Here is a 26,464-nt window from a genome sequence, read left to right on the forward strand (position 1 = left end):
ATAACACACAAATTGTGTTATTTCTTTTAATAACATAGAACAGTCTCCCCGTCCACAATAATGTACATATGTCTTTTATAAAGCACTTTGCAAAAAAGGTCCTATACTCATTCATTTATAGTTCCTTCTTAGAGGGGACCAGAATATGATGCAGTTTACACATCTGTGACTGTATTAGCTCTGAACCAATGTGTTTGATAACAAAAATTATTACATAAACGCATCACCATCATAAATGCTGTTCTTTTGGATTTTGAAGAAGTCTATCATGGTTTCAACAAATATTAAGCAGCACAACTGTTTTATAACTGTTATATATATTTATAATAATGAGATGTTTCTTGAGCATCAAATCAGCATATTAGAATGATTTCTGAAGAATCGTGTTCTTGTATGTTTAAGTTAATATTTTAAATTGTAATATTTCACATTATTACTGTTATGCTGTATTTAAAAAAAAAAAAACTTCAGTAGAGATGTTTCTCTTGTTTTTATTCCGCCTTTTGTTCTCACTGAGCAGCATGTTCTTTGAAATGTTCTCCGCTTGAGCCCACACAGTTATTGAAACTCACTGTTTGAGTGTGTAGCACAGATCCTTTCACAGTGACGAGTGATTTAACATTTAAAAGCATTTGTATGCCAATTATCTCTGCTGTGCCATTTATTATTTCAATTTTTCAGTCAAAGAAACCCTGCTCTTGTTTCTAGGAAATATGTTTGTATGAGATAAGATGCAAATTTGCACTTGGCAAAAGTAAAAATAAATAAATAAATAAATGGAATTTTACATTTTCCAGGAAATATACATGACTTTTTTTGTTATTATTATTATTATTATTAGTAGTAGTAGTTTTATGTAATGGGTGGAATAACCTTTACGCTGCGGGTCGAGAATCAATAGGCACGGGCGGACTTGCGGGTTCAATAGCCAAGACTATTTCGACTCAATTCGGTACCCACTGATAGGCAGCTGCTTTCAGAGGGTCGGTGCTTATTTGTGTTCACGCTCTATAGTCTGAAGACCGTACAGTCTTCGTATAGTCAAAGGTTTCTAATTACAACGCGATTTCGATTTGCAGCGTTGAGCACGGTGTTTTGAGCTGCAACTGAAGTGATTGACAGCTTCAGTCATTCAAGAAGCTCTCTTTGCTCGCTTTCTGTATATAATCTATTTGCAAATTGAATAAAAGTAAAAAATTTCATGCTGCTAAGAGGACCACGTATAACCTACACTGCAGTGGTGATGGCGCAGTGGATAAGACACATGCCTTTGGTGTGAGAGACCCGGGTTCGAATCCACTGTGAGACACCATGTCTCTGAGCAAGACACTTAACCCCTAGTTGCTCCAGAGGCGTGCGACCTGTATAGCAAATTGCAAAAAAGCAAAAAGCAAAAAAGCGACATGTATAGCAAATTGTAAGTCGCTTTGGATAAAAGCGTCAGCTAAATGAATAAAAAAAATAAATAAAAAAAAAGTCTTTCTGATATAGTAGATTTAACAAGGGTGCGGTCTGGGTCATGGTCTTTGTGTCAAACAAGTTGGGTTGGGTACAGAATTAAATTAGTGCTGCTGTTGGATGACGGGCCGGGTGTTCTGTTAAGTACTGGGGTGCGGGTTTACCAAACAGGACCCATGCAAGACACAGATCCAAGCAAACACAGCCTTTTTCATAGATCATGAACTGATTCTGGGAAAGTAGAGCAAAGGTTGGTTTCACTTTCCTACTGTAAGCCCGTTTATCGGTCCAAATGGGGGTTTCCGATAGGACGGGTGAAGGTCTCTGCACGTTACTGTCTTTCCTTTTACGCAACACAACAAGATTAAATGAAAAACATTTTCTCATATATATTACCTCGTTATTTCATCTGACTCCATAAATGAAAAAGGTTTTAATGATATCAGAGCATCATTAAATGTGAGCGAATGTTTGATTTATTCTTTTTAACTCTTTACTTATATTTTACCCGTTCATATTAGGAAGCTATGTCGCTCAGAGGTCCTCACGCCTTGTTTAACGCGGGTCTCACGGTCACAAGCTCGCCAGCTTCGGTCACCAAACAGAGGTACTGTAATTGCTATGTTCCTGAGATTGGTCACATTCACGCTTACGCAATCAAAGATAATTTGGTATAGCCCCCATGGAATTGCATACACTTGAATTTAACGTAACGTTTACTTCAGTAGAGGTTTGGCCACTATTACAGATATAAGCTGACCAACATTACTTCTCTTATAATAGCTTTGGATTGGCCATGCCGTGGTTTCCCGCGTACACTTATCTAAAGTAACATTAAATGAAAACACATGAGGTAAGACACACTCAAATTTAGATTGGTCAAGCAGCATTTGCTGTTCTAAATGGAAATTCACTTCTTGTCTTTGGAAAACCAAGTACACTTGAATTGGTCCCAAATATTAGTCGTCACTAATCCGACGCAGACTTGCGGTAACATACGAATCCGTTTAATCTACTTGGGAAAACTATTTCAGAGTCAGTCAGAATAAAATCAAATGTTTACAATTTATTGTAATAAAACAATAATTCTAAATCCAATTCATAGAATAAAATCATCGGTCAATCATATGTAATAACAGCAATTCAGAAATCGAGGAATTGTAGAAATATTTACCTGGCAACAAAAACTACACACAGCGATCGTGTGGGAAGTCTACCTACAGACTCCTCGAACCTTTTGCCAATTTTCCTTATAAACCCAGATAATTCAATATGCTTACCAAATGGTGGTGTCTGTCATCATAATTAGATTTTGGTCCCCTATTGAGGGGTTCACAACTGTGAGATCAGAATTTGTAATTGAATGGGTTCTTGATACCTGTGGAAGGGAATACTTATTTACATACAGGAGGTAGTTTTAAGGAGGATCTGGGGGAGGGAACACCTTTAAGGGGCACACCACATTTCTCATATTTTATAACTTCTTTTAGCTTTTCATTATGGCTGGGAAAATGAGACCATTTTACCAGGCGCACTGAGACACTTTAAATGATACCAAACATGTATAGTTGCTTTTTCAGTAACTAGGTTTGCATAGGTTTTCAGTGAGTTTTAGGTGAGGAGGAGAAGGGGGGAGCAGGGGGAGATGATGAGACTGTAAAAGTGAGGTGTGAGCTGCACTCTGTGGTGCCTCTTGGATGTTGCTGTTACATATGCAAGTTCAATGTTAATTCTCAGGAGAGCCTTTTTGTTTTCTCGAGGGGTAACCCAGACTTACTGGCACCCGCCTTACACTACCAACCGGCATAAATTGTTTGAATAATTCAGCTTTTATTTCCGTGTGACATTACATAGCTGCATGCCACACATGACATCAGATGTATTGTGTGAGGACAGGTACTAGCTGAAGTCATTGCAATGTTTGGCTTCAGGCTGTACAGGTGAGCTATGAGAGCTGTGGAACAGGAACTGCTTTAGACAACAGTGAGGGTGTGTTTCATTAGTGCCACGTTTACCACTGCGCAGCGCAGGAGCGACACGATGGCAGACACAGCGAGGTTTATAGTAGCATTGCTCTCTGTCTCTCTTAAATACACACACCCCTCTGTCCTCACCCACTTAATTAAGTGCTAAATGTGTGGCGAGGGTGAGCCGTGGCTATTCATAGAAATGTATTAACAGAGTGATTAAGGGGTAAGGAGGGCAGTGAGACTGTAGGATGTAATAGGAAGAAGAACATTTGCACTCTCACGTGAGAAAATGATGAGTGAGGCACGAGGAAAAGCAGAAACGCAGGTAGTGTGAGGAGTGACTATAACAGTCTCATCTGATTGCTCAGGTCATCGGAGCTCCAACTGTGCCCGGTAGAGGTTACTATTGGTGCATGTGTGTCTGAAACTCTCAGTACTTTTTCATGCTCTCTATAAGTACACGTCTATTTCTCACACGCTCATACATGACTGAAATAGGCACACACAGATAGGCTTATAACATGCTCTTGTTTGTCACTTGTTGTTGGCCCTGTTATTGGATGATATTTGCTTTACTAATGGAATTAGCTGGGATTTGTGCCGGTAATGGACTTTGATAGATTTTTTGCCAGCCAATTACTTGTGTATGTGTGAGAAAGAGAGAGAAAAAGAGCACCCACCACTGTTTTACTAAAAATCATGTGAGAAACACTGGTATTGCTATGCCAATGCAGCTTATAGCTTAAAGCGAGTCGAAGTGCTCCCAAGCACTTGCTGTGGTATTCCGCCATACATTATAGTTATCCACTTTACACGCTTAGAAAAGCGCAACGTTTTATTTTGTGTCACCATTCTTGGTCGAGTTACACTCGTGTAACTGTATTTAAATAGGGAAAACGTGGAGGTGTTTACTCGCTTCTCTGCTTGGCCCGTATTGAATGAACTGTGCTATCAAAGTGTCACCGCGCGTCAGAGCGATTGAGTGCACGCACTGAGACGAGAGAGGTATGTATCAACTCGTCTTAGTTAAGGGAATAACAGTTTAATATGAAAAAACGGTGGAGTATCCCTTTAAACGAATAGTTTATAAAAAAAAATCCAGTCTGTTTCTCACACAAAGCTATCATATGGTTTCAGAAGACTTGCAATGGATCACACAAATTGGAGCTGTCAACTTTTTATCAACTTTTGTGTCCTTTTGGAAGCTTGACTTTTGTTGTCGCCAATCATTGTAATTGCATGGAAAAGACCATCCCAGGTCTTCAAAATATCATCTTTTATGTTCCACAGAAGAAAATCATACAGGTTTAGAACGACATGAGGGTGAGTAAATGACAGATTTCTTTTAGGGTTTAGGCTGGGTTAAAATAGTTTTTCTTTTTTATTAGTTTTGATTGGTTCTTGAAGTCCCAAGATTTTTGACTGTGTTTTCAGCCACTACTGAATCTATGCTGCAGCCCTATTGCAAAATAAGTCATATTTTGCATACCTGCAAACTCCAGACCAGGGGTCTCCAACACGTTGCTTGCGAGCTATTAGTAGCTCGTGGCCTGATTGGAGGAAGCTTACCAAGACATTCTTTTCATTCAATCAGAGTGAGCTAATATAGACAGTATTAGCTAGAAACTCTTGTTTGCATCAGGATGAGTAAAGACTGCAGTCAAGCCAAGAAAATAAAAACATTATTTTCATGAGGAATGGGAGAATGAGTTTTTCTTTACAGGTGAAAGATGTGTGTGCCTAATTTGCGGCGCTAGCAACAGTAAAAGCTTGTTATAACTGGAGCCTCTTGACTTTTCCCCTACCAAGTTGCTCTTTTAAAATTCAGAACAAGTACAGTTTCATATTCTATTTATCATTAAAATCATATTTGATTATCGCGATCTGAAAAACACTGTCCAGCATTAAGCAAAGTTAGCAACAGTCTCACGCAGGCACAGCATGCAGCGCAGGTTTCGTTTGGTGTGAAAACATGGAGGAATGCAGAGTGCTGAGAGAAATTATATGAAAGAATGGATGAATGAATTTCTAAGGGGGAACCAACTTTGTTTACAGAGGTCACCTACTATCAGAGAGTGGATTTACATTTTCATTTAGCCTGTCTGCCGATTTTCTTCAGACCAATGCAAAAATTGGACCACATTTTTGTTCATTTTAACCTGTTGATGGAAAATAAGCTAATGTGCATTGCATTCTAAAACTCTCAACACTTCAGATAATAAGGTAGCCTGTGTAGAATTTTTTGTTTATGAATTGTTAATGGAGCAGATAAAATGCCTATAATTTATCATTTTGACTCATCCTTTTCATAAAAATAATTTTAAGGCTGAAATGTGAGGGTTGTCATTTTATAAAACTTCAAATTTTAAAGGCAACGACTTTACAGGTATGAACTTGAGCTCCTTCAGGGACCAGCATCTTGTTTTTGTCCCTTTCACTAAAGATGTTCACAGAGTTTGTGTGTCTGTGCATATTTGTCTTCTTGGATGTACCTGAGCTGCTTGCTTGACTGAAAATCAATTTGACAATGGGTTGGTTCACGGGCTCCTCTCCGAGCTCATGAGGATCTGCGTTTGTAGTGGCCACTGCCAGCCACTTGCACTCTCATCTATAATGCACATTCTGTCCCTGCCCTGGGTTCAGTGAAGCCCTCTCTGCCCCTTTCAGATACTGCCGTCCCACCTGTCTACTCCAAACGCTCTTCTCAACAAGATTAGAAACATGGAAAATTGCAGTGTCATGGTTTGAAATGCAAATCAAGTTTCATTCATGTCAGCTTCATTTGGATGAGGGTGGCTTTTGATGGGGTCACAACCCAGATTCCAGGTTTTCTAGAAACCGATTTAAATCAGAAGAGCAAAATGAAAGATGGCTTACCCTCCTTGGATCCGCTAATCGGCCGCTTTTATCTGTAATACCTTAAAGGAGAATCCATAGTAGCTCGAGATGGTGGGGGGTGAGTCAGAAGTAAGCTACAGAAAAGCATTCATTTTTATTTTGTGAGTGGTTAATTTGCTGTTGTGTCCGTTAGTGTTCCTACACTAATTAACTTCTAATGAAGGCTTGTGTTAACAGATTCGCTGTCCAGTTTATCACTTCAGACAGTGACGGATCTGTTCTGAGCCGCAGGCTTACAGCTAGAAGCACCATGTGTCCTTTTAAAATGCTGTTTATATCTTTTCCAAACACTGTTTTAGCTAAAGATCAGTAAATGTGAGTTGGAAAGGTATATCCTTGTGATTTTGAGGTTTTACTGTGCACTAATCTCTTGCTGTTTGATCATAATAGTGTGTTAACTGAACATGTCTCCCCTGCGGTCTGGTTATATACACATATGAAGCCTGTGTGCTGTTTTACCTGACCTGTGCTTTTGAGATACTGGTAGAATTAACCCGCTGATGGCCTCTGATGATCTTTCTATCTCTAAGCCCAGCTTATAACAGGATCCACAGCAGGCCATGAGAACTTGTAAACTGTTTGTTGTAGATGTTTGAGCACATATAAGTTAATAGAGGCTGCCAACAATGACTGCACTTTCATTTTGGGTGAGTATGCAGATGATATTATATAGTAATGAAAATAAACCAACAAAACTGACTTACTGTTTGGGGTCAGTTGAACACAGGAGGACAAGATGGTTATTGTCCCTTTTAAACTAAGTCAAAGTACAATACAGTAAAAACAGTAATATTGTAATATTTCAATTATTATTGATTTTAAAATAGCTGTTTTCAATTTTAATATATTTTACAATGATTCCTATGCTGGCAAAGCTGTAAACTAGTGTTTTTCCATGATGCATCGCCACAGCCAATCATGCTGGATGCTTATTGGCTCACTGACGTCGATGAGATTAACCCCTTAGGTATTGAAATCTGGTACCGTACGACAAGAGATTTTTTTGGATACTCAATGGTATCGAGGCAATTCGGTCAATGCCTAAAAAGTATCGAATTCGATACTCCGCCCTAATGATGGGGGAGTGAAAGAGAGTGAGCAAGAGGGAGATTTGAAGAAAGATTTAGAAAGAGATGGCTGAGAGACATTACAAAATAAAAAAAATCTATAAAATCTATATAAATATCAGAGGAATATTACTGAAAAAAGAAGGTTATGATCAGGCAAGAATTTTAAGACCCACGTTAATATTAGAAAATCTTTCCAGCGCTGCACGTTAGAGCGGGAAGGCCTGAAAACGGATGCCAAGGTGGCATTGTTTCTGCTCCATATGGGTGTAACATTAGTTTTGCTATCTTTCACAGAACTAAGATATGCTGTTTTTGTAATGTTAGCTATAGTAACAGGACAATTTTGAGTGTCAGTGTTTGTCTGGAGCTCGTGTGCTTCTGGTGACTAACAATGAATTCTTGCTTGTAAAGCCTACTCTTGTGTACTGTATGTTCATTTTTTTTGTTCCTCCTTTTTGACCTTGTCGTTTGTTTGTCAACTTTGCTTTATTTTTCACGAATAATCATTTTGCTTCGCATCAGCTTGTTTGGGTTGATTTCAAATATTAAGTGTTTCTAAAAAATCGCATACTGCACCTTTAAAATATAAATTTCTTTTTACAAATCTTACTTTCCCCAAACTTTTCAATAGTATTATAATATTTCTTGCTTGTTGATAGTGTAAGCTGTAAGGTAAGTGTGTTCCATAAACTGTGTAAATGTCTTATTTAAATGGAAATTAATTTAAATTGGACTCAAAAGAAAGCAAAACACAGTGAGGTGAAGGGCCACCACATGCCACTCAGACAGAGAGAAAGGGAGAGATACATGGTGGACAGCACAAAAGAACAGAGAGAGTGACACGCACTTGGTCACGTTTTCAAATGTTGTAGCACATCCAGAAAGTGATTTAATAAGTGAAAGTACATCTATTCTGATTTGTTGTCAGCACTTTTAACGAAGATGGACATAATCGCAGAAACGAATGTGGTAGCTCTTTCTTTTCCTCTCTGTCTCCTCTTTGACATGTGCTGTCATGGCAGTGGGTAAAGAGCCCCGCGGTGGACTTTGTGCCCTGCTTGTGCCGCCTAGCTAGCTATGTTTTGAAAAGACCTGTCTCTCATAATGGACATCAGTGAGAAATGCTTCACTATTATACAACACTGAGGAACAGGAGGGATGTTCTTTAATGTTCAAGACAATCGTACTTGGGTTTTAGATTTCTTGTGTCTGCAGTCGTGTTGTATTTGATGCCAGGTCATTTAAACTCTTATCTCTCTTTCACTCACTAGCTCTCTGCAGTTAGCAATGGCAAGCCAATTTAACTTTTTTTTCTGTCCTTAAATCTAACTAGCAAATGTTTTTGTTATATATTCAATAATAGTACTTATTCTATAAGTAAGGAATAATTGACGACGGGCCTTTACACCTCGGGTGTGCATTATTTTTCAATAATTCAATGGCCTGGAGTCAAATATTCCACTTAAAGGGGTCATATAATGCCATTTTTGTACAAGCTAATATGATTCTTTAGGTTCTAAATTAAAAGTTTGTAATATACTTTAATTCAAAATTCTCATTAGTATTGTAAGAAAACACTTATTTTACCTGGTCAAAAACAGCTCTGTTTTCAGCACGCCGTTTCAGTGCATATGACTTTAAATGATAATGAGCTTTGCTCACCCCGCCTCTCTGTTCTGTGCACACACCATTTGTTACACAATAACCATAACGCGTTGTTCAGTATAAACGTGGGATTATGAATTATATTGAGAACGTCATACATAGAAAACATGCCGTAATGTACCCTGAGTGTAAACCTTAGACGCATTCATTGTGAAGCGTGCAGCTAGCGATTTGCAAAGATTAATATATTAATATAAAGTTTAATAAAACGTAGGGGTGTCCCCGACTAAGGATTTTCATAGTCGAATCAGATTCGTCAAGTCCTGCCTGCCTATAGTCGACTAATAGTCGAATCATGCGTGTAATGTTGGGGAGGGGGCGGGGCTTTAACATTTTAAAGCCGCGATGTACAGAACATCACACAAAGATATAGAAGAAAATGTATAAAAACATTTTGGATCAATAAAACTAAGAAATAACATAAATAACTGCAGAAAGGCAAAGGCCACACTGCAGGTAGGATTTGCATTTCACATGCAAATCAAATTAAATCGGCTGAATTGCCTTTACGAGCATGCTCTAAGTAAGCCCACAGCGCAACATCGATGCACTGAAAAATAATCAACAATTAAGAACACAATATACATTTATAATAAATTAAAATACAAAATGAAATAAGTCAGAATCAAGTCACAAGAACCAGAACAAATGTGTGCAAAATGCCTAAAGTGCAGGGGAACAAATATTCAAAACACAAGTCACAAATAGTTAAATTAGATCACCCTGAGTGATCAATTAATAAAATAAAAATAAAGAAATTATTAAAATAACGAAAGTATGGCCAGGATTGTCAACTTTGTCTTTTTAACTGCAGAAACAACAATAAACGCTAAACTGGAGCGGCAGTCTTTTTAGCTAAACGTGTTCACACAGTATCCAAAAATCAAATTAGAACCGGCTGAAATGTTTTGAAATCACTTGTACCCATACCTGATCGAAAAAACAAAATCCAGTCTTTCACTCGGCCTGTGTCCATTTGAGTCTTTTCAAATTGTGTGCGCGGATAAAATTCTAAAACGCTTAACGTGAAAAACGCTTAACGGCTTTGTCCTAAAACTGTTATATTAAAAGATCAAATTCTGTACACACCTTATTAATAAAGCATACTATATAGCCTACAGAAAAGCAGATGAGCCCAGAATATGAACGCAACGCGTTTTATTATACGTTAAGCATTTTCCTCCCATAGAAAACCGTTAAAGAAAAAGCTTTACGTGACTTTCTATAGGAGAAACGCGTTGCGTTCATATTCTGGGGTCATCTGCTTATCTCCACATAGTATGGTTTCTTAAGGTGTGTAGCCTACTGTGTACACATTAAGCACGTAAAAGTGCCATTTAAGTGTTTTAAAAGCTTTTTTCACGTTAAGCGTTTTAGAATGTCCCGAGGAAAACCAACCTGTTAAAGTTGGCCGGCAGAAGTGCGATCATGGTTTTCCTGATGCTAAATCCAGCCTTGGAGAATATCCTTCTGATGGTGTGCATCTTTAGATTTTCTTATCCCAGACATTTAAATCCCTGCCGACAAGACGCTCCTCTGTCGGTCACGGATCGAAAGTGAAACTTAAATCTGTCACGGGGTGTTTGGATTTATTCACGCTGCACGCACGTTAAAAAATATTTATTAAAAGCTTCTTTCTTTCCACATTTTTATTGACAGCATTATCATAATAGGCTGTATATTAACGTATTGACAGAAAACCAGTAGTTCTATGTGAAATCAGACATTGAGCACACTTATATAGCCAAAATGACATAATCCTCGTTTAATAACACATCTGCGAAGATTCGACCGTGAGATTGGTAGTCGAATCAGGCTCCTCCTATCGAAGCATCGAATCTTCGACTATTCGGGGTCACCCCTAATAAAACGTTACACTCACTTCCGTTCTTCTGGAGATTCAGCAGGAACACGAATATCTGGTACCGATCCTTTTTTCATGAGCAGCTTCTTAGCAAATCCAGCTTTATATTGATCCTCGTTCATGGTGTGTGAAAATGATTCGCGCAAACATGAAAGCATTGACGTTGCTCGTGGGGAATATTCCCTTCAAAAACAAACTCAGCCACTGCGTCTTCAGCGGTTTGGATTTAGGAACATTAAAATGACTGCTGTGTTTGTTATTACACCCAAAGAACAGAACACCACAATCGCTTAGACGCCATTCTGCTCATAGACAGTGCTCCAGCATATCAACAATGACCGCGCCGGTACACGCGGACTATGATTGACAGCTCCCTCACGAGCGAGGGCGGGTCTGTGTTGAAACGCTCCTGTCAATCAACAATCGTGGGAGGGGCTTCCGACCATGTGACGTCACACGGTCGAACGGCTTGATTTGAGGCAGGGGAAAACATATAAGGAGATTAAAACAAAAACACTGGATGGATTTTTATCATTTTATGATGGTTGTGTACAGGCACTGCCAACACACATTTCAGTACAATCAACTTGTAAAAGTGCATGTACCATTATATGACCCCTTTAAACTACGGTTTCCACACCTCAAAACATTGTTCAGATTACATTCCAAGACATTTCTCATGTTTTTGTCCTTATAATACCCTTGTGTGTAGGACTCATTTCTTGCGCATCTAATATCAAACCTCTGTTGCTAATTCCAAAACATCATTTTGTAACATCTAGGCCTAGTAACGAAGACTTGAGAGCCCCTGATAGCAGTCATTGCCGTTATTATAGAGAGCTAGAATTAAGCGTGTGAATTACCTGAGTCTCTGCTCCAGGAACAGCGCCGTTATTACCTCACTAGTAAGAAATGTCAGGTAGCTTTCAAATTGTTAAACTATTTTACTGATAAAATCATCAGATCAGCGCTGACGACACGTTTCTATGTGAGTGTGTGTGCGTGCGTTTGAGTGGGAGCGAGAGCGGGAGAAAGAGAGTATGTGCTTTCCGTACATAATAAACGTAATTTTGTGGGGGAAAAACAGGGACATAATTTGTTGTTTTTATCCTATTGTTTATTTGCTTGGTCAGTGTCATTGTGAATTAAGGTTATTTTGCTGTTGTGGGCTGTAAGGACCTTTTGAAATTACATATCACTTCGCCAAATGATTTCAGTTATGTGGTCAAGACCTGGAACTACTTTAGCCGTGCATTTCCCTGAAAATAATTGCACACCTTACAACATTCAACCAATAAGATTCAAGCATTCAACAGCCCCATATAACCAGAAGTAAATGGTTGATATCTAAAGCACCGAATGCATATTACAGGGCTTATTGGGTTAGCCTAGCCTACTATAGTTTTTTATTTATTTTTTAAAGTACTATTAACATACAATCGACAGTAGTTAATTGAATGAATGTTAATACGGCTTGCCATAGTCCGCCTGCATTCAAACAAGGTGGCACTAGCTGAACATTCAGTGCACCGACCGCGCATGCCTGTTCCCTGCGCTGACCGGACGAGACGGTGCCTATTTTTTTCCTCCCTCCATCATCCCCCCTCTGTCTTTCTCAGGAGATGATGCTCAGCTCAGGCACACCTGCTTTTCACCTCTCGGCTCAGGCTTAAGTGTCATTTCTCCCGGTTTTCCGCCAACCTTCGCTCCGGTATTCAGACAGAGCTGCCTGTGTCGGCGGCTGATCCTCCTCTTTATATTTTGCTCGTCCTCCTCCCTGCTCTCGGCGAGGGCTGCCGGGGATGGAAGCCCGCGCTGGTCGCCTCTTCATGGACTCGCTATTGACGGCTATTCTCATTCGCGCTGTATCTCAGAGGTGCTGACTGGAAAAACATGCCGTTGAAATGGAAAAGCGGTTCGCCCGTCAGCTGGAAATTTCCAGTGCCCGTCCTTAAAACGTCCAGGTCCTCCCCACTCTCGCCTGCATATATGTAAGTAGGAGTAATATATTATCGCGTCGAAGTGTGTGTGTGTGTGTGTTTTAAAATGATTGTTTATTTTCCGTCTTTAGACATTCATTAAGGATGCTGCTGCTGTGCTTGTTTCGAGGTCGGTGTCGCCTCCCCTCGTTTCTCTGTAACCTAATTGTGAACGTTTAGAGACCCATTTTATAACGTTTAGCGTGTTTCCTCTCGCCGCTTAGTTCTCTACATCCACGGAGGATTTTCATGTGCTTTCTCTCTTTCTCTATTCTCTCCGTATCCTCCCCCCGGCTGTTTTTGAGCTCTAGTATGCACCGGGTCGAGATAACAGCCGGTGAAGAATCTTTTGTCCTGGCGTTGTCGTGCGCCCTGCATGGGTATGATCGCTTGTGTTGTGGTGGAGGTGGGTGGGGGCCCGGGGCCCGGTGGGCTGCTGATGCTGGATGATAGACGGAACATGACCGCTAGCGCTTCCGCTCCTCTTAGCCTAATCCTTGCTCAGGCATGTTTAATACACCACTAACTTCAAATGTGTAGGCTACTAGAAAAGCCGCAGTTTGTCTTTAACATGAGAAACAGATCCTCTTTTGTGGACCAGTGCGCACTAGAGTGTTGTTCATCAGTACCCAGTTAAAACAAACCCCTTAAAAACCCCTCTGTTACAATTGCAAAGCCTTTTATAATTGTAAAGGTTTTCTTAACTCATGTAGGTATTGTTGCACAGCTTCCAACCAAAGCAGTATCAAGCCAATAATTTTAATAAGACACATTCAAAATTACATTTTATTTTTTGTCTGCAGACATTTAAATTTTATTAGATTTAATTGGATATTTCTGTATGCCATGTCCATGTTCAAGATGTGTGATTCTTTCATGAATTAATTAAATGAAAAAATGTAATATTCAGTTCATGTTGATTTGTATAGCTTTTTTCAAAATACACGTTGTTTCAAAGCAGCTTTGCAGAAAATTCATGTTTCAAATGTTACAATCAAGAAGCCAGAGGTGACTGAGTCAAGGGAAAAATCTGGGATGAGGGTCCGACTCATCAGGGGGAGCCCTGTAATGTCCAAATAATATAGCCTACAACTTGATGATAATACAAGTAATGTGGATGGTTAAAGTCATGTATTCAGTTAAACAGGCAAAATAGTGCTATCCTTCTACGCGTTATTACAGCTTGTGATCATAATGATTGCAATAAAAGTATATTTGAAAGTTTCGAATGTCCATCCAATCTTAATATCATTTATATATAGCCTACATTTAATCTGACTCCTATACCATTATCTAATAAGACCATACTAGTTATCTCTTTTTATTCATTTTAGATCTTAATTTTCCTCTGGCACAAAGTTGAAACATGACCATTGACCAGAGAGAGTTTAAGGGCGCTGGTCTCCCTTACTAATCATAGGCTATATCAGTCTTCGCCTGAAAGTGGTTTTGCTAGTTCAGTTCTGAGTTACAGGCTAGATCCAAAGTTCATTGTCTTTTTTGTTTTGTTAATAGTTTCTCCTGTCTTTCTTTGTGCCTCTGTGATCTGTTGTGCATACAGTCTTCATAAACATAGTTTATTGATTCTCCAGGGGAAATTTATATGTCTTCTGTATCTTCTCAAATGTAAGGTTTGGGGTTGTGTATTACAGTGTTGGGTTCCCTACCCTGCTGCCGCCCCTCCCAAAACCTTGCAAAAACAAAGTCTATTTTTACTGCTTTGGCTGTGTGTTGTGTGTGATTACAGGGTGAGCTGTGGTCTCTGTATTTCTCAATAAGAGGAGAAATGCCTCTTGGACACATGAATCATTCTCTCTTTTTGTGATAATTACAATTGCAAGATTTTTTTTATTTTTGGTTTAATAGTAATTTTGATATTTTATATATATATATATATATATATATATATATAATATTTTATTGTACAAATCTATTTTTTTTAAAATCGCAACTTTGTGCAAAATTGTGCTGCCCTAACGCATGAATGGATGTGAATGGCACTTTCATTCAAGATGTGATTCTTTTGGTGCAAAAGTCATGTGTGCATGTCGTTTCAGTGTACTATATTGAAATGAATGCGTATGTGGTGTAAGGAAGGTGAGGATTCATTTAGTTGCATGTACTTCTAAAGTGTTATCTCACCTCTAAATATACCCGCTGCCTGTTGTGAGGATTTCACGCTCGGTAGGGCAAAGGAGAGGTGTCCATACTCGCTAAAATTCTTGCAAAATACTCTTATTTTTTTATTTTATGAGTGGACAGAGCGAGAGCAAACATGCACCCACCACAAAATCCAAGCACACAGTCCTAAGGACACCTTCAAGAAAAAATTATCTTTATTTGTGACTTTAAGGATTCCTGGGCTTCAGCTTAAAAAGAGTGATGAAGAGTGACAGCCGGAGAGCTTCTGTCGCAGGGGGGAAGAGAATGACGCACACATGGGTGTGTGTTTGTGTTACCACAAGACGGTACACACGCAGTCGTGGCAGATCTAAAGTCCTGCTCATCTACTGCTAAAAGGACCTTGGCCTTGACCTTGTTTCACATTTATAATGATGAAAACTTTGTAATTACAGTTGTCCAGGAATTTTAGGCTGTGTTTGCTTTGCTGCCAGCACTTTTCTGATGTACTTTAGTCTCCTGTGAAGACAGTGTCAATCCCACAGAAATGTCGGCAAGAACTGACAGCAGTTCGTCCTTTTCACATTCACCTTTCACGTTGGATTTTTCGGTTTCAGCTTTTCTTCTCTACCTTGTGATCTCAGATGAAAGGATGAGATGTGTCAGACTTCTTGCTGCTGCAGATATAAAGAGGCCTGCTTTATACATTTTTATGTTTTCTCAATTTTGTACACTAACTTTCAGTCAAAATTCTGTTTGGAAAAGACCACAAGCTATTTTATCTAGCATGATTTGCATTTGGGTTTAGTCCATCGTTGCTGTTGTCTCTTTTTTTTTTTTTCAAGATTAAAAAAAATGACCAGCTTCTCCACACTGAACAGAGTAAGGACAATGCCCTGTAATTATAATAATATCACAAACACAAATAATAGCATAAACATTTAAACACTTGGGTATAGTTTTATATCTTTTTCCAAAATGTATTTTCCAAATTTGAAGTAAAAGTTTGTTTTCTGAGAAGTGTTGTGGTCTGTTTTGACTAATAATATAGTGGTACAAGTTACAGTTCCAGAGTATATTTATTACAAACAGTCTGTAGCTAGCTATTTTGATCATGTGACCTCATCAGCTCCCCCATGTGCCACACAGAATGACATGTGAGCAGGGTCCAAAATGAACTTTTTGCCACACCTGCCAATGGCAAGTGAATTGAGAAAATGTACTGTTCAAAATATCAATATATTTGTTCAGCAAGGAATCATTAAATTAATCAAGTGACCATAAAGATATTCATAGTTACCAAAGATTTCTGTTTCTTATAATTGCTGAATCCTAAAAGAATTTTCACTGTTTCCACAAAGCTATTAAGCAGCACAACTGTTTTCATCATTGATATTAATAAGAAATGTTTCTTGATTTACTAAATCAGCATATGATTTCTGAAGGATCATGTGACAATGAAGACTGGAGTAATGATGCTGAAATTTCATCAAAACTTGTTTTAAATTGTAATATTTCACAATATGACCAGTATTTTTGATCAAATAAATAAATGCAGCCATGGTGGGCTGCTTCAAAAACATTTTAAACTTTTCAGGTTTTGAACGGTAGCGTAGCTTCTTGCATGTTTGTGACTAACAGTGTAGGCCAGTGTGTCAAACTGCACCAGTCACAATCTGCAGTTTGCCGTCACATGTAAGGAAAAAGAACAATATTTGTACATTGTCATAGTAGGACAAAAAAATCATGCAAATATTTCATAGCTGGTAAGAAATATTTATGGTGCACAATATTCCTGCCATTGCAGATGAGCTAAAGTTCATTTTGGGCCCAGCAGTTCTTAATAAAGCTACCAGCCAACTGGTATGTAGCTCCCAATCCCAAAGCCAATTTTTACTTTCATTTTCATTTGGTAAGTGTTAATTTTAGGTGCTGCATGTGTGAGCGTGTGATTTTATTAATGGGATTATATTAAATAAGTTAGTGCTGCAGTAGCTTGTTGTTTGCTGTAAGTCACTTGTGCTCTTGCCTGTCAGAATTGTAAAGTTTATTTCCTTGTGATATCTGATGTTAGTTATACTCCCACACCTTTATTCAAAGCCATATTTATCATCTAATGTCAACACTTCTTCCAACATTAACCTGGCAGAAGTGAAGAAAGGCAGCTGATTTTTCTCGCTTTCTCTTTTTGAATCTTTTTGTATTATCCATCTTTATTTATTCACATCTGTTTAATCTTGTTGTATCTGAGAGGAAATGGAGGAATCCAATTTTCACCTCAAGATCACCTCAGATGGGGGAAAGGAGTGATGAAGAAGGTTGGAGAGAGGTGGAGAGATGGGATAGAAAAAGAAAGATGAGGAGAATTTAAGCGAAAGGGAATGAGATCGGAGAAGGAAAGAGGAATAGGTGTTGTGAAGGTTGAGGATGTTTGGACAGAAGAAAATGGGATGGTGAAGTGGCGAAATGGAAGAAATGTAGTACAAGAGGAGGGTAAAATATGAGGAGATCAAGATGAAAAAATGAAAGTGGAAAAGGGCTGTTTTTTTAAAGCTTTAGTTTACTGTGTGATCAACTCGTATACAGGAGCTTTAAAGTTCAATTGGCATTACATCTTTTGATATTTGTTTTTAAGTGTTGTGTAAATGCAGTAATTCTGAAAATTTCTCATACCTTCTCAGTCTGTTTATTTCATTAAGCTGTAACATTTTATAAATTCATTGATTATAACCTTGAGTCACTCACTCACTTCACATAAACACACACAAACTAAATAGAATAGACGATCATTTCTGATTCTGATTGTAAATAGGGATGGGACGGTATGAAAATTTCATATCACGATTATAGTGTCCAAAATTATCGTGATTATCAATATTATCACGGTTTTGTTAAAATTAGATGAAAGTGTTCAAAAAGAACTGATGCTCACACTGAAAACATTTCAACAAGTTTTATATTTGAAAATCAACAAACAACAAATAAAACAAGCAGCTCTATGCAGTTTTTTAAGCAAGATTCTATTCTGTGGCATTTCCTTCTTTATAATGACCGTCGTCAATAGCAACGCATTACACAGCGCACATCCATGTATCACAACCTATTTTTTTACAGTCTATGATCACAACGGACGCGCGCTCTTGTTTCATTCAAATACAACTTGCCGTCTTGCGTCTCCCGTTTTATCGGAGTTGATTTATTGTTTACAGAGTTTGATAATATTGTTGTGATCATCTTGTCTGGACGATTGTTTTGTACGCTGTACAAAATGGATTTATAAACGAGTAAGATTTAAAACATTAATCTCAATTCAATATGTCCCCGTAAAAATAAAATCGGTGTAACAAGTGTACAATGAAACTATACATTACTATCCCTTAAAATGTCACTCTTAATAATAGTCTTGCTTGAAGTTGTTCGCAGTGTTGCCAACTTAGCGCCTTTGTCGCTATTTTTAGTGACTTTTCTGACCCCTTTAGCGACATTTTTTCAAAAAAGCGACTAGCGACAAATTTAGCGACTATTTGGACAAACCTCAGTAACCTCCAAATGTTGCCAGTTCTGTCCAGCGAGCGCGAGGTCTTGCTTTCTCCCTGTCGTCTCTCTCTAGCTGCGTCTCCCCTGTTCAGTGAATGGCTGAGAGGAGCGCACGGCCGCTGACAGACGCGAATGAGCAGTGTTTTTCCACATACTTATCACTTATCTACTTTTCTTTTGTTTTATAGTTAAAAAATGTAGTTTAACCATTTTAATTTTATTTATTTTCTTGTGCTTATTACTTGTAACACTCACTATCACAGAGCTTCATCCGGTTCCCTAACTCTCTCAATTCAGATAATGTTCCACATAGGCCTAAAATGTAGTCATTCACTATATCATAGCTAACGTTACTCGTTCTATTGTCTGACAAAAAAAAATAGGAAATGAGAACAGCTGTATTTGACATTCGGCTACATTATATTAAACAGAGCATTAATTTAGAGAGAAAACACACTAGGCTGACAGAACGCAAGTACGACGCGATGACGTCATGAATATGCTAATTGACGTATGACGTCATCTAGCGACATTTAGCGACTTTTAGGGAAGGCGTTAGCTACTTTCCTTTGAAAATAGTTGGCAACACTGGCTGTTCGTTCGTCTTTGGCTCAAAGCCACTTGCTGCGAACCTTTCTTCGCGGAAGCTTCACGTCTATTTTAAGTGGGTGACATAAAATATTTCAACTCAAAACAACATTTCGTGCCCAATTATTTCCCAGACGTAGTTTTGGTATTGAGGTCAAAGTTAACTTGCCTTGTGATGGTCACACAAGACGACTCGGCAGATTTGAAGTGTTTCTATTGCAGCGACTTTTTGTTCTGCAGACAGGGGGACCATCCTCGATCAAGTTTCCCTCAGGACTTTTGTAAAAGCCAAAATATGACCACACCTCAGATTTCGTCCTCTTAAAAGGCTGAAAAATCTCCCGAACACGAAAAATCTCACTGCCTTCCGCCATTCCTTCTCGAATAATAAAAAAAAACATTGTGCGCTGAGCCTGCGTCAGACTGTTGCTGGCTTGACAGGATTTACAGTGAGTTATTAAAATCGCGATAATCAAACACGGTTTTTATGATAATTAAATTTTAAACGATAATACTAACCGTCAGTATATTTTATCGTGAAACCGGTAATCGTCCCATCCCTAATTGTAAAACAGATGCATAACTTCTGCAGCAGATGGCTTGTGTTCATCTCCCTGCATGTGTAATAAAAATAAAAGTTTTGAACCCAGTTTAAGGTCAGAACAATTCATAATTGCAGCAGCTGGACGTCCCTGAGTGGGCATGTGATAGCATATAAAAACAGCACCACATGTGCTCCATTGAGTCGGACATGATCTGCATGTTTACTAAAGCCATGCTGCAAATCTGACTCGTTTTGCAATTAAGCATATTGTTTCATTACAAAGTGATTGAAGTGTTACAGACACAGATTTAGGTCATGTTTAAATGTGAATCTCGTTGATGAAGAAATGGTGTGCAGCCCTGGGTCAAATACAGAGCGAATACTGAATTTCGACCATAGTTGGCATCATATAACCGTTTGTTTGAATCAATCAAAGATGTGCCACTACAGTTGATAACAGACCCTTTGATTTCATGCGAACTGCAAATAAGAGGCAGAGAGATGGATGTTGCTTGTTTCTCTCAATAACTAATGGAAACGGAACACATTAGTTGACTAAATGATGATCTGTACAACATTATGGGAGTAGAAACTCTTCAGCAGTACACAAGCACAAACAAACACACCGGACACGCTACAGCACACACTTGTCCGTAAGGGGCCTTTATGCACAATGTAAAATGGCAGCTGTGAGATGCTTTTTTATAGTTGGGGGAAATTAAGTGAAAAATGTCAAGCTGCAGGGATCTCAGTTTTTCCCACTTGGATACGTTGTTAGGTTTTTGTTTATTGCGTGACATTTATGCAGTATGGTACTATTTAGTGACTGTGACTTTAGTTGGGTTTACACTGATCTGAAATCAGCCGCCTCATCATGTAAACTTAGCTCACTCGCATTTGGTCATCACAGTCATTTTACCATCATTCATAAGTGTTTTTTTTATTTTTTTATAAAGCGGTAATATTTGCCCCCTTGAGCTGTTAGTTATTTATTTGTTTACCTTTAGTTAAGGCGTGTATTCTAACTATATAATAACATTTATCTTATATGGGAAAAAATATCAGTGTACTTCAGTTTATTTACATCAGTTTATTTACATATTTACATCCACATAATTCTCCTGGGCTGCCCCCGACTAAAGATTTTCCAAGTCGACAGTTAGTCATTCATTTGATCCATTAGTCGATTAATCGGGGAGAAATAATAACCTCATATAGACATGTGCCGGTATTCGGTAATGCGATAAATCGCGGTAATGAATATGCACGATATTGTTATCGCGGGGACTTCGAAATACCGTGAAAAATAATAGATCCGAATTTAGATTTTTAGAACGCGCATCAGCTTATTTTCCATCAACCGCTTAAAAAACAATGCGTATATGCTGCGCAAAACACATGTGCACTTTGATGTAAACAATCCCCACATCACATGTATAAGCACTGTGTGCATGCAGTGCGCACTCTAGTCTAATGTAAACAATCCTCACATGGAGAAGAAGCACGGCGGAAGGAGGAACGCTGCCGACTATTTATCCCCCGCATGGCTGCCAACTCTCACGCATTCAGCTTGAGACTCACGCAATTGACACTTTCACACGGTCTCGCGCCACACATCCATTTTCTCACCCAGAGAAAAATCGCGGAGCAAAGAGGACACTGACACCGACAGACTAGACAGAGCAGGTTACTTTTGATATGAAAAAAATATCAGCTCTCAGGTTTTATAACGAAATTCAGACAATAAATACTGTTTTGGTGCTTGTAAATGTGACGTGACAGATCGCGCGCCTCAGATCAAGTAAACCGATCATCTGTTACTTTTTATTAAAGATACAGTACAACCCACCGAAAGGTACGTACTTTCGATCAATCAGTGTTTTTCAACCACGGAAAGAGGTCAATAACACTGCAGGAGAACAATTATGTCACAGAACGTTACATTTACCTCAGGAAAGCCATTTAATGTTAGTTGACTATAAGAAAATAGCTATAGAGAGGAGTATTTTGCTAAATATGTGCACTATATTACATATTTTAATATGTACTTGTCATTATATAATTGTTATTATAATGAAAATTACGGCATACTACATTTTTATATTTATATTATTATTATATTTATATTGTATGCATTATATTTAATTTCTCTCTGTATGTTTACAGCATTATGTGAGATATATATTTTCTTGAGAAACATTTAAATGCAGGCTATCTACTGTAGCCTACCTAATATTTATCCAAATGAGTCAATATTGAATCAAGATTGAAATTAAATCCAAGAATTTAATTGAAATCATGAAAATTGTGTTAAGCAATAATACAAACAGTAGCCTCAGTAACCATGTAAACATTATAACATGTTGTCACTAAAAAATAAAATTAATGTTTTGACAATCACAATTACACATTGTGATGCAAGTTTTTTTTAGATACCCCCAATCCGTCTGTTTCTCTTGTGCAATTAAAATATCGTGATAATACCGTATACCGTGATAAAAGCTCAATCAATTAATCGCAGCATGAAAATTTGATACCGGCACATGCCTAGAGCGTATACATTTTAAATTGAGCACGCACAAAGCTTGCCACAGCAACACTGGCAAACATCATATGAACTTTATGAGATCAGAACGCATACAGACAAAATGTATCCTATAATATAAATAGCCTTATCTTAGAAATAAATGTATTTAATAAAAATACACTTGAAATGTTGGACATACAGTATAGATGAATAAATAATTATACAACAAACTGAAACATGTAAAAGAGAAATATCAGTGCAAACATAATAAGGTCGACAGACAAGTAGCTTTAACACTGAATGAAAACTCAGAAGTCCAAAAACAATAAAAATAAATATAAAAATTAATAAATAAAAAATATTGCAGCAAACTGAAACACTACAATAATATAGACAATTAGGCTATAACTGACTCGTCGCCGTCACTGTTTTTTTTTTTTTTCTTATGATTTCTGTCGTCTTGTTTTATGAGAAGGGAACAACAGTTTGTCCACGTTGGGGAGAAGTGAGCTCTTGCTAACAATGAAGCCGCAACACCGGCCTTTGAGAAGATAGATACGCTCCGATTGTGTGGAAGTTAGCTTACTAATTTAGCTTCCACACTCCACACAAAGACGTGCATTTGCACCCTAACATCGCACGTTTAAGGCCACGTAAAATGGCTAACGTTAGGCTACTACTTACATGTTTTAAATAAGTCATGTTTTAGGTCGCATTTCACCTTTTTGTGGTCATTCTTTACCAGCCGAGCACGTGAACGCAATGGCCAACCAGAGGTGTCTAAGAATCCGTTCAACAGCACTAGCAATGCTAGAGGGAAAGATATTGATAAAGATAAGATATTGATAAAGATAAGATATTGTTGCTTCATGTTAATCTGTCAGTATCTGCGCTCTTCATCAGAGTCAGCTGTCTCTGTATCATCACCCTTTCAATCAACACTCCGATCTCCTTATTATATGGGGGATAAATCTGTTTCTGTGCATCACCAAGCAGATCGCCTTGGGAGTCACACACACCATGCCATGAAATCGTGCAGATTTGTCTGGAAGTGCATTTTAAACAAACAAACAAAAAATAACCCCACATTTCTGCCCACAAATTACACACACTTTGACACAGAAGTGTGGAACCACACACACGCTCAACCTACACCCACATTAGATGATAAAATGAGTGGCGCATTAGTCACATTTTTGCAAGGATGCATTAAATTGATCAAAAGTGACAGTAAATACTTTTATATTATCACAAAATAAATTCTATTTGAATAAATGCTGTTCTTTTGGACGTTCTATTTGTCAAAGAATCTTGGAAAAATTTATTATGGTTTCCACAAAAAATCATATTCAGCATATTAGATCAAATCAGCATATTAGAGTGATTTCTAAAGGATCATGTGACACTAAAGACTGGAGTAATGATGCTGCAAAATTACATTTTAAAATATATTCAAATAGAAAACAATTACTTTAAATTGTAATATTTCAAATTGGATTTAATTTTACATAGAAATATTGTGGAATATTATTATAGTTTTACTGTATTTTTGATTAAATGAATCCAACCTTGGTGAGTATAAAAAAGAAAGTCTTTCAATAACATTTAAAAGCTTAAAGCTGCAGTCCGTAGCTTTTTTGGGGTTAAAAATTATCCAAAATACATATTTGAGAAAATGCATAACCAGCCAGTGTTCAAAACTATCTGCTTGTCTTAGCTCGATTCAAAACGGTAAGCTTCTAATAATGTTTTTAACTCCAGTGGTACTGGTGGATTTCCGCGGGAGATTCGAGCATGTCTTTGCGTCATTACGTCACATCTGTACACTTAAAGAAGGAGTCTCGGCTAGTATAAGCTATATTGCGTGTGAGGATGCTGGAGGTGGAGATTTATAGCCTTTTCTCACAGCACTTGATATAATTAAACATCAATTTGATGGCGGATCCAGAAAGGTTCAAACGGCAATCACCAGTGACAACTAGAGATTCACCCGTTGTAAAATGCAAAAGACTTTGGACTGTGAGTTTGGAAAAAGAGACTGCAACCGGACCCATGTGAAAACAAGGATAAATATCTGAAGGGCTTTAAATGCAGTCACGCAATGCAGATGTTGTTAACATGAACAATTTGAGAACAAAGTATAATTTGCACGGTTTTGCGTGATATAATAAGCGATTGTTAGATTTAATCAGTGCGATTTACTGCAATGTCAGAACCAGAACAAAAGTGGATGTTACTTACTTGTTCAGATGACATTTTCCGGTGAAAATTATTATGTTGGTCATACTTCCAAAAAGAATAATCTGTGATTCTGAATGCCAGTATCCACACCGGCGCGGTGACTGACAGCTGCACACTCTCCTCAAACACTGTGTTCATCCGCGCTGTGCCGTGTCGAAATACAACCCATGTAAAGTTGATAATTCTGCAAATAACTGCAAATGCAGATTTCGAATAGAGATGGCGACAAAGAGGAAAAACTGCGGGCTTCAGCTTTAATGACCCAAACTTTTGAAATGGTAGTCAAAGTGCCTTGACAAAAATCTGAGCTTCACATTTTGGTCTTGAAACCCTCTGAGGCATTTGCCTGCTAGGCCTCCATTGTACGTGCATTACTGCATTTCCTGTTCTTATAACCTGAGAAGAGAGTTGACATGATTTCCTGAGGTAATTGACAACATGACATGGATACAGTCGAAAGAGCTTAAGCTATTCCTAAAAAAATCCTGTAACCCTTTAGTTTAATCGATAAATCAACACCTTGATCTCACATTGCACTAGTTTGAACATCAAAACTCAAAGTCTTGAGTCTGCACTAACAGCAGGAATATGTTCCCTCCCTCAAGCCTTTTGTCCTAGATTTAAAGTCGTCCTTCACTATAATGTCTTTTTAGGAAGAACAGCCTAGAGAGGGCACAACAGAATGCCAGTTATATTTAGTAGCAACACATTTTATAATATCAAACCAGTCATCTCTCTCTCCTCCCCCCACCCATTTGCTAATGTTTGATATTTCATTATCAGACTTCAGGTTAGTTTCTAATTCTCTCTGAGGAGTGAATGCTCAGGGTAACTGAACTGTTTTGAAGAGGTATGATCTGAATCAGGAGAAAATAGAGCAGGTGTGTGTGTGTGTGTGTGTGTGTGTGTGTGTGTTTGTGTGTGTGTGTGTGTGTGTGAGAGAGAAAGAGAAAGAGAAAGAGAAAGAGAGAAATTTTCTCAAATTCGAATTAACAAGCAGGGATCTGGTCCAGGAGAGTTGAAAAGGATGTTGGTTAATCAAAGCAGAATATGTGAGGTGTGTGTGTTGTGTGAGGGGGAGGGGGGTTGTGGTGATGGCCAGCTGTTCTCCTGTCCTGTTCAGCTCTGTTCTTCCTGTTCTCCATAATACAGAATTATTAAAGAATGCTGTTAAGCTAATGCTCTTTTGCTTACCCTTGTTCTCTCTCTCTCTCTCTCTCTCTCTCTCTCTCTCTCTCTCTCTCTCTCTCTCTCTCTCTCTCTCTCTCTCTCTCTCTCTCTCTCTCTCTCTCTCTCTCTCTCTCTCTCTCTCTCTCTCTCTCTCTCTCTCTCTCTCTCTCTCTCTCTCTCTCTCTCTCTCTCTCTCTCTCTCTCTCTCTCCATTCATCTGTATCTCTTTCATTCTTTCTGCACCATTTTTTATCTAAATCTCTCCCCAATCACTAAATATCTCTCATTGTCCTTCTGCATCATATTTTGTGGATGGTTATGTGCATAGTGTGAGTTTTTACCGATTTTAGTTGTCTTCTAAATCCTGTCTTCATTTGGTGGATAAAGGTTTGTACATGCTTTGTCATGTCTCATCTTGATCCCATCAGCACAGTCTGTTGTGTGCGTGTTATGCTTTGCCATTTCATGTCAAATTGTCTTCATCAAACCGAGTTGTATCACTAGTCATCATCATCTAATTTATCAGTAATTTAGAGGCTCAGATCAATCTAAACTGGATAATTGAATGAATACCCTAGTGATTTCTCGCTCTCTCAGATTGACGCTTGTGATTTGTGTCTGTGTGTACACTTTTTCTTTGGGTCGCGAGTGTTTGCATGTTTTCTGGGAATGTGCGTGTGTTTAGTGATGCTATATCTCTCGTTGTTTTTGGCAGCCACCAGCACTCGTTTGTGGTGTGGACCACCCACTCTCTGCTTGCTGCATCTCCAACCTATCACCTGACAGGGTAATGCACCAATCAGCTGCCTGTGCTTTTGTGTCATGTGACTGT

At 38.3% G+C, this 26,464-nt stretch overlaps 1 protein-coding gene across 6 annotated transcripts in view; it reads left to right on the forward strand.

The window, feature by feature from the left end:
- Positions 1-26,464, forward strand: part of klhl13 (kelch-like family member 13) — a 79,555-nt gene that overhangs the window by 20,031 nt on the left and 33,060 nt on the right. For 2 of the 6 annotated variants that reach the window (XM_056237876.1, XM_056237877.1), the window contains exon 3: positions 26,348-26,419. The exons of 2 other annotated variants lie outside the window; for them this stretch is intronic. In XM_056237876.1, the coding sequence (XP_056093851.1) occupies positions 26,348-26,419 (72 nt within the window). Of the gene's footprint in view, positions 1-12,464; positions 12,917-26,347; positions 26,420-26,464 lie in introns of those variants that run through there. 2 more of the 6 variants (XM_056237875.1, XM_056237878.1) reach the window with 2 other exon arrangements.

Source organism: Rhinichthys klamathensis, unplaced genomic scaffold, assembly GCF_029890125.1.
Source record: "Rhinichthys klamathensis goyatoka isolate OS25496 unplaced genomic scaffold, OSU_Roscu_1.1 h1tg000501l_1, whole genome shotgun sequence".
In the NCBI taxonomy this organism is placed as follows: Eukaryota; Metazoa; Chordata; class Actinopteri; order Cypriniformes; family Leuciscidae; genus Rhinichthys; species Rhinichthys klamathensis.